Source organism: Leptopilina boulardi, unplaced genomic scaffold, assembly GCF_019393585.1.
Source record: "Leptopilina boulardi isolate dan_hultmark-lab unplaced genomic scaffold, ZJU_Lbou_2.1 LbouV2_342, whole genome shotgun sequence".
NCBI classification, from domain to species: Eukaryota; Metazoa; Arthropoda; class Insecta; order Hymenoptera; family Figitidae; genus Leptopilina; species Leptopilina boulardi.
In genome coordinates this window covers 24,080-32,978 of record NW_026137910.1, presented here as the reverse complement: position 1 = coordinate 32,978, position 8,899 = coordinate 24,080, and the positions used below count along the sequence as shown (strand labels likewise).

Sequence of the window (8,899 nt, the reverse complement as noted above, 5' to 3'; positions counted from 1 at the left end):
TAGTTGACGAAAATTATGACAAATGGCGAGTGTTGACTTTGGCGAGTAGGGACAATAGAAACCAACCGATGATACGATCAGAGCTCGGCTATCAGTCTATACATGCGCAAGGGCTGATATCGAATTTCGTACTTCGAAAGCGATTTGGGATGAGGGAACGGCACGCAATTCAAACACAGCAAGGGATAGATCGAGACGCATTTTTAACAAAAAAGGAACATACCATACCTGAAAAAACACAAGCAATTCGAAATCACCGTGAGGGAGACGGGGCGAGGGGACGAAATAAGTGTCAGAAAATATATGTGTCTCTCACGGAGGAATAGTAAGGAGACCGATATTGCTGTAGTAGCGCTTCTGAAAATGTCTGAGAAAATGCACGATAAGTGCCAGTTTCACTGCATTCTACTCAACCACCAAAGTAGTTGAGCATGCGTATTAGCCATGTGCTGTCTCTTTCTCTCGCAAAAAGTGTGCGAGTGAGATCTGACTGACGTATATTTCTCAGGCTGAGTCTGTGTTCTGTGTATTGACAAATTCCGAGAGGTGAAATTGAACACACGTCAGTAGCGTAGCCACATCGAGAAATTTTAGGACCATCGGAATGAATTTAATTCTGTTCTCGCTGCGTTTAAACCATATTCAAAATTTAAATTTAGAAACAATTTAACCACAATTTTAAAATAAATTTACACTGACAGGTAAGTATTCAATTATTACAAAATTAATAATTAGTTTTCTTATTACAAAAATATTTTATAATATTAATTGTTTCTAAATTAAAATTTTGAATATGGTTTAAACGCGTCGAGAACAGAATTAAATTCATTCCGATGGTCCTAAAATTTCTCGATGTGGCTACGCTACTGACGTGTGTTCAATTTCACCTCTCGGAAGTTGGCAATACACAGAACACCACACTACACAGTTAAACACATTCTTTTTTTCTATTGTAGACTCAGCCTCAAGTCTTCCATGCTTATTGTGATGAAGGGGTTATGTTATTATTGTTATTATTAATGTTTATTTTAAAATGTCGTGCTGTGTGCCAGGATGTAACACATCCTATTGGAAGAAGGAGACAAAAAATATTAGTCTATATGAACCTCGCACGGTATGTCAAATACATATTTGTAATTATACACTTTATTTTATCTATGTATGCAAAAAAAGTTGTTTTAAAATAATCAATATCTTATTAAATTTATAGGATAGGCAAATGAGAGATTGGTCAGAAATACTTTTAAAAAAAGTAGGTCTTGAAAAATTGAATAAAACATATAAAATCTGTATATTACATTTTAAAGAAGATGTAATTGAAAGAGAAAGAAATGTTTTCAAACGTGGTGGCAAAGTTTTTAAAGAAAAAAGAAAAAGGCCGATTTTGTCAGAATTTGCTGATCCATCGATTTTTTCAGAAAAATCGAAATTTTCTAAAAAGAGGAAAAATGACTATTGTATAAAGTTAGACCCTGAAGTTTTCAATCGTCAGAGAGTAATAAATGTTGCGTTAGAAAATAATGAAAACTGTGAAAAACATAGCAAGATGCAGTTAAAAGAACAGAGCCACAACGATCGCGATAATGTTAAGAATCACACAATAAAATCGAAAGTAGGGATAAAACGCAAAATGGAAATAATTAACGACATTGACACAGAAGATATAAAGAGACCAAAGTTAATAGAAAGCAATAATTTTTACGAGGATGTTGTTAACGCTATAGATAAGAAAGACAAAATTTCTGAATACTTGAATAAATTATGGATTGCAAATATTAATAACAGTTACTGCGTATCCTGGAGTTTTTGGAAAGAAGATTACTCGGTGTGTTTAAAGAGGATTGTACTTCACAACGATTTAAAAGTGGATGTGAGTAATTTTACTAATATATATATACTGTTTCAGTAATACAATTATTATTTCAATTATGTTTAATATTTATCTACTTATATTTTGAATCATATTATGTGAGTATGAGCATTGATTTATATATAAACATTATTATTTTTGTTTCTCTATCGCAGGTATATATTAATGAAAAACCTATTTCATTGCCAGAAATGAATAATATAAAGGGAATGTTAGAATTTGAGAATTTATTAAAAACTGTAACAGAAATCTTGCCTTGTATGAAAGTGGAAGATAAGACATGGTGAGAATAAAATTAAATATATGTATATATAAAATAATTTTTTTATTACATTGCTTTTAAAAATTAGTTAAGATAAATGTGTCTTGGATTTGTGAGGAAATAACATAATTTTGTTACTATTGTATGTAATAATTCAAAAAATATGTTTCATCATTAATAAAAAGCTATAATTTACATTAAAAAAATATTTAATCCATTTTTCAACAATTCTTTACATCAGTTTAAGTTACCTCTACTTCTTCCATTTTCTTTGCACTTTCTACATAGAGAATTTATTCAACTATAATAGACAAAATATAGGACACGTATTAACTATAAGCAGTTTGTACACTTAGAAAAAATAACATACATGAGACTTAATTAATTTAATTATTAAGAGGAAATTCATGCACTTTGTTTAAAAGTGCTATAAATTGATCAACACTATTAATAGTTATAAATTCTGAAAACGGCATTATTTCATTGTCGAAATAAATATTTACAGTTAAATTTGGAAAAACAGCAACTCTTCTTCTAATTCTACAGTCATCTTCAATTTTTTGCAATCCAAAAAATTTTTTTTTCTCTTTCAATTTTCTTACTCTCATTTTCTTTTCTTTCATTTTTTTAATTTTCTCTATTTGATCTGTAAAAAAATATTTGACAATTAATTTGAAAACTAACAATTTCTTGGTAAAAAAAATCTTTTTCATGACATACATAATAAATAATATGTTTGTAATTACTATGCATGGCTCCATTGTTTTAATAATTACTTCAATCTATTGACACTTTAAATATTCCAATAGCATACATTATTATATACTTACACATGATTTTGGAGATACACTATCGCAATGGTAAATATCTGAAATAAACATCGAAAACTAAGATTTTTTTGTGACATATATGTATATCGCATAACCACACTTTTCATCTGTCAAAATTGAGGTCCAATGCGCATGCTAAACTACTTTGGCCAGCTGAGTACAATGCACTTATCGTGCATGTTTCTCGGACATTTTCAAACGCAGAGATCTGTCTCCCTACTATTCCTCCGTGATTCAATCTCAAAAATTTCCTATAAGCTAGATTTATCTTACTGTTACGTGACCTGTATTACCAAAAGTGTAACATATAGTTTATTCTAGAACTTTTTCGTCTTTTGACTTTAATGTTCTGACAGTTGGCAAAGCCTCAAATCATTTAAGTAGAAGAATATGAGGAATACTCCTGTACGTTGGCATGACAACTCCTGCATATAGGAGCATAATGTATGCATAATGTATGGAACACTTTTTGATAGGTCCAGCGGATGCTGAGCTAGGACAAAATGAAATCAATGATTGGGTGCAGTTCCGAATAGCACATACCTCTGATTTCGATAACACTTGGTATCCCTACGTAATTTGGTGCGCTGATTACGAAAATCATAGTGAAAATTGGCGGAAATTTAATTATCATGGTAAAAACCATAAAAAACACCATAAAATCATGGTTTTTTTCGATTATCTCGTAAAAAACAAAAAACTTCGAAAAAAGTTTTAGACGAAAGTTGTAGATCTCTAAAAAACACACATTTCATGTTTTATGCATTTTTTACCAAAAGTCATTATTTTTCGAGAAAAACGCAAAATAGTAAACACGGCCTTCGGCCGCGTAAGGTACTGCTCGCTTCTCTTTTTAAGAAATCTTGGCGAGAGGGGGTGGATGTGTCCGAAAGTAATTTGCAGAAATTATCATATTCACCATTACTCAGGATCCAACGAATTCCGCAAAATACTTTCGGCCATATCCACCCCCTCTCGCCAAGGTTTTTTTAAAAAGAAAAGCGAGCAGTACCTTACGCGGCCGAAGGCCGTGTTTACTATTTTGCGTTTACCGCTGCTGTAGACTCCACCCCACAATTTCTGCAAATTACTTTCGGACACATCCACCCCCTCTCGCCAAGATTTCTTAAAAAGAGAAGCGAGCAGTACCTTACGCGGCCGAAGGCCGTGTTTACTATTTTGCGTTTTTCTCGAAAAATAATGACTTTTGGTAAAAAATGCATAAAACATGAAATGTGTGTTTTTTAGAGATCTACAACTTTCGTCTAAAACTTTTTTCGAAGTTTTTTGTTTTTTACGAGATAATCGAAAAAAACCATGATTTTATGGTGTTTTTTATGGTTTTTACCATGATAATTAAATTTCCGCCAATTTTCACTATGATTTTGGTAATCAGCGCACCAAATTACGTAGGGATACTAAGTTTTATTGAAATCGGAGGTATGTGCTATTCGGAACTATATCCCAATGATTTTTTGAAATTTCAAAATAATCGCTCTGAAAATATTGCCAAAGTCTTAACCCGGATACAAACAATCAAACATGAAACATGAACGTGTGACGTCATGCATTTGAATAACAATGTGACGCCAAAATGTTAACGTTCACGTACACGTTTGCGCAGCCAATGTAGAGTCAGCAATGATATGGAAACAGATATCATAGGAATCGTCTGGCCATCCGTACGTCCATCATCTGTCTGTCTGTCCGTCCCGCGCAAAATCGCATGGTTTCCATGGCAACCGTTACCATGAAAACTATTTTCATGGCAACCGTTGCCATGGCTTCTTTTCCTTACTTTTATGGTTGGTTGCCTTCTGGTTGGTAATAGATGTCTTCAATTTTTTTCTACACTTTTAGGTGTATTTTGTGCAAGAAATTGCAATAAAATAGTCTGCCTTAGAAAAATTGAATTTTTTTGAAAATTTTTTTTTTACGAAAATCGCTTTAATGGTCATAAAATTGGTGTTCCCCTACTCGGATTGGGCTGTCAATTTTTTCTACACTTTTAGGTGTAATTTGTGCAAGAAATTGCAATAAAATAGTCTGCCTAAGAAAAATTGAATTTTATTGAAAATTTTTTTTTTACGAAAATCGCTTGAATGGTCATAAAATTGGTGTTCCTCTACTCGGATCGGACTGTCAATTTTTTTCTACACTTTTAGGTGTATTTTGTGCAAGAAATTGCAATAAAATAGTCTGCCTAAGAAAAATTGAATTTTTTTGAAAATTTTTTTTTTACGAAAATCGCTTTAATGGTCATAAAATTGGTGTTCCTCTACTCGAATCGGGCTGTCAATTTTTTTCTACACTTTTAGGTGTATTTTGTGCTAGAAAATGCAATAAAATAGTCCGCCTAAGAAAAATTGAATTATATTGGGAACTTTTTTATAATTTTGGATTTATGGGTAAAATGACTTTTAGGTGGTAATAGGTGTCTTCCTCTACTCGTATTTGGCTATCAATTTTTTCCTACACTTTTAGGTGTATTTTGTGCAAGAAAATGCAATAAAATAGTCCGCCTAAGAAAAATTGAATTATATTGGGAACTTTTTTATAATTTTGGTTTTTTTGGTAAAATGACTTTTAGGTGGTAATAGGTGTCTTCCTCTACTGGTATTTGGCTGTTAATTTTTTCTACACTTTTAGGTGTATTTTGTGCAAGAAAGTGCAATAAAATAGTCCGCCTAAGAAAAATTGAATTATATTGGGAACTTTTTTATAATTTTGGTTTTTTTGGTAAAATGACTTTTAGGTGGTAATAGGTGTCTTCCTCTACTCGAATTTGGCTGTCAATTTTTTTCTACACTTTTATGTGTATTTTGTGCAAGAAAATGCAATAAAACAGCCCGCCTAAGAAAAATTGAATTATATTGGGAACTTTTTTATAATTTTGGATTTATGGGTAAAATGACTTTTAGGTGGTAATAGGTGTCTTCCTCTACTCGTATTTGGCTGTTAATTTTTTTCTACACTTTTAGCTGTATTTTGTGCAAGAAAGTGCAATAAAATAGTCCGCCTAAGAAAAATTGAATTATATTGGGAACTTTTTTATAATTTTGGTTTTTTTGGTAAAATGACTTTTAGGTGGTAATAGGTGTCTTCCTCTACTCGAATTTGGCTGTCAATTTTTTTCTACACTTTTATGTGTATTTTGTGCAAGAAAATGCAATAAAACAGCCCGCCTAAGAAAAATTGAATTATATTGGGAACTTTTTTATAATTTTGGATTTATGGGTAAAATGACTTTTAGGTGGTAATAGGTGTCTTCCTCTACTCGTATTTGGCTGTTAATTTTTTTCTACACTTTTAGCTGTATTTTGTGCAAGAAAGTGCAATAAAATAGTCCGCCTAAGAAAAATTGAATTATATTGGGAACTTTTTTATAATTTTGGTTTTTTTGGTAAAATGACTTTTAGGTGGTAATAGGTGTCTTCCTCTACTCGTATTTGGCTGTCAATTTTTTTCTACACTTTTAGGTGTATTTTGTGCAAGAAAATGCAATAAAATAGTGCGCCTAAGAAAAATTGAATTATATTGGGAACTTTTTTATAATTTTGGTTTTTTTGGTAAAATGACTTTTAGGTGGTAATAGGTGTCTTCCTCTACTCGTATTTGGCTGTCAATTTTTTTCTACACTTTTAGGTGTATTTTGTGCAAGAAAATGCAATAAAATAGTCCGCCTAAGAAAAATTGAATTATATTGGGAACTTTTTTATAATTTTGGTTTTTTTGGTAAAATGACTTTTAGGTGGTAATAGGTGTCTTCCTCTACTCGAATTTGGCTGTCAATTTTTTTCTACACTTTTAGGTGTATTTTGTGCAAGAAAATGCAATAAAATAGTCCGCCTAAGAAAAATTGAATTATATTGGGAACTTTTTTATAATTTTGGATTTATGGGTAAAATGCCTTTTAGGTGGTAATAGGTGTCTTCCTCTACTCGTATTTGGCTGTCAATTTTTTTTTACACTTTTAGGTGTATTTTGTGCAAGAAAATGCAATAAAATAGTACGCCTAGGAAAAATTGAATTATATTGGGAACTTTTTTATAATTTAGGTTTTTTTGGTAAAATGCCTTTTAGGTGGTAATAGGTGTCTTCCTCTACTCGTATTTGACTGTCAATTTTTTTTTACACTTTTAGGTGTATTTTGTGCATGAAAATGCAATAAAATAGTGCGCCTAAGAAAAATTGAATTATATTGGGAACTTTTTTATAATTTTGGTTTTTTTGGTAAAATGACTTTTAGGTGGTAATAGGTGTCTTCCTCTACTCGTATTTGGCTGTCAATTTTTTTCTACACTTTTAGGTGTATTTTGTGCAAGAAAATGCAATAAAAAAGTGCGCCAATAAAAAATTGAATTATATTGGGAACTTTTTTATAATTTTGGTTTTTTTGGTAAAATGACTTTTAGGTGGTAATAGGTGTCTTCCTCTACTCGTATTTGGCTGTCAATTTTTTTCTACACTTTTAGGTGTATTTTGTGAAAGAAAATGCAATAAAATAGTCCGCCTAAGAAAAATTGAATTATATTGGGAACTTTTTTATAATTTTGGTTTTTTTGGTAAAATGACTTTTAGGTGGTAATAGGTGTCTTCCTCTACTCGTATTTGGCTGTCAATTTTTTTCTACACTTTTAGGTGTATTTTGTGCAAGAAAATGCAATAAAATAGTCCGCCTAAGAAAAATTGAATTATATTGGGAACTTTTTTATAATTTTGGTTTTTTTGGTAAAATGACTTTTAGGTGGTAATAGGTGTCTTCCTCTACTCGAATTTGGCTGTCAATTTTTTCTACACTTTTAGGTGTATTTTGTGCAAGAAAATGCAATAAAGTAGTCCGCCTAAGAAAAATTGTTTTATATTGGGAACTTTTTTATAATTTTGGTTTTTTTGGTAAAATGACTTTTAGGTGGTAATAGGTGTCTTCCTCTACTCGAATTTGGCTGTCAATTTTTTTCTACACTTTTAGGTGTATTTTGTGCAAGAAAATGCAATAAAATAGTCCGCCTAAGAAAAATTGAATTATATTGGGAACTTTTTTATAATTTTGGATTTATGGGTAAAATGCCTTTTAGGTGGTAATAGGTGTCTTCCTCTACTCGTATTTGGCTGTCAATTTTTTTCTACACTTTTAGGTGTATTTTGTGCAAGAAAATGCAATAAAATAGTGCGCCTAAGAAAAATTGAATTATATTGGGAACTTTTTTATAATTTTGGTTTTTTTGGTAAAATGACTTTTAGGTGGTAATAGGTGTCTTCCTCTACTCGAATTTGGCTGTCAATTTTTTCTACACTTTTAGGTGTATTTTGTGCAAGAAAATGCTATAAAATAGTCCGCCTAAGAAAAATTGAATTATATTGGGAACTTTTTTATAATTTTGGATTTATGGGTAAAATGACTTTTAGGTGGTAATGGGTGTCTTCCTCTACTCGTATTTGGCTGTCAATTTTTTTCTACACTTTTAGGTGTATTTTGTGCAAGAAAATGCAATAAAAAAGTGCGCCAATAAAAAATTGAATTATATTGGGAACTTTTTTATAATTTTGGTTTTTTTGGTAAAATGACTTTTAGGTGGTAATAGGTGTCTTCCTCTACTCGAATTTGGCTGTCAATTTTTTCTACACTTTTAGGTGTATTTTGTGCAAGAAAATGCAATAAAATAGTCCGCCTAAGAAAAATTGAATTATATTGGGAACTTTTTTATAATTTTGGTTTTTTTGGTAAAATGACTTTTAGGTGGTAATAGGTGTCTTCCTCTACTCGAATTTGGCTGTCAATTTTTTCTACACTTTTAGGTGTATTTTGTGCAAGAAAATGCAATAAAATAGTGCGCCTAAGAAAAATTGAATTATATTGGGAACTTTTTTATAATTTTGGTTTTTTTGGTAAAATGACTTTTAGGTGGTAATAGGTGTCTTCCTCTACTCGTATTT

The 8,899-nt window shown here is 31.2% G+C and overlaps 1 protein-coding gene and 1 long non-coding RNA gene across 2 annotated transcripts; one reads left to right on the top strand and one right to left on the bottom strand.

Moving 5' to 3' along the window:
- The first annotated feature begins 910 nt into the window (after positions 1-910).
- LOC127285899 (uncharacterized) lies at positions 911-2,327 on the top strand. Its single transcript, XM_051312106.1, has 3 exons — positions 911-1,114; positions 1,211-1,870; positions 2,026-2,327. Exons 1-3 carry the CDS (start codon positions 1,034-1,036, stop codon positions 2,155-2,157), a joined length of 873 nt encoding a protein of 290 aa, XP_051168063.1. The 5' UTR covers positions 911-1,033; the 3' UTR covers positions 2,158-2,327.
- Positions 2,324-3,343, bottom strand: LOC127285900 (uncharacterized). Its single transcript, XR_007843677.1, has 2 exons — positions 2,963-3,343; positions 2,324-2,778 (listed from the first exon to the last, which is right to left on the bottom strand). It is a non-coding gene; the product is annotated as an uncharacterized LOC127285900 (long non-coding RNA).
- Between the last annotated feature and the right edge of the window lie 5,556 nt (positions 3,344-8,899).

Excerpts from the sequence above, each read along its gene's own strand:
- LOC127285899 (XM_051312106.1), top strand. The coding sequence starts at position 1,034 with ATGTCGTGCTGTGTGCCAGGATGTAACACATCCTATTGGAAGAAGGAG. Across the intron at positions 1,115-1,210 it reads GTCTATATGAACCTCGCACG|GATAGGCAAATGAGAGATTG; the intron begins GTATGTCAAATA and ends TTAAATTTATAG. Across the intron at positions 1,871-2,025 it reads ACAACGATTTAAAAGTGGAT|GTATATATTAATGAAAAACC; the intron begins GTGAGTAATTTT and ends TCTCTATCGCAG.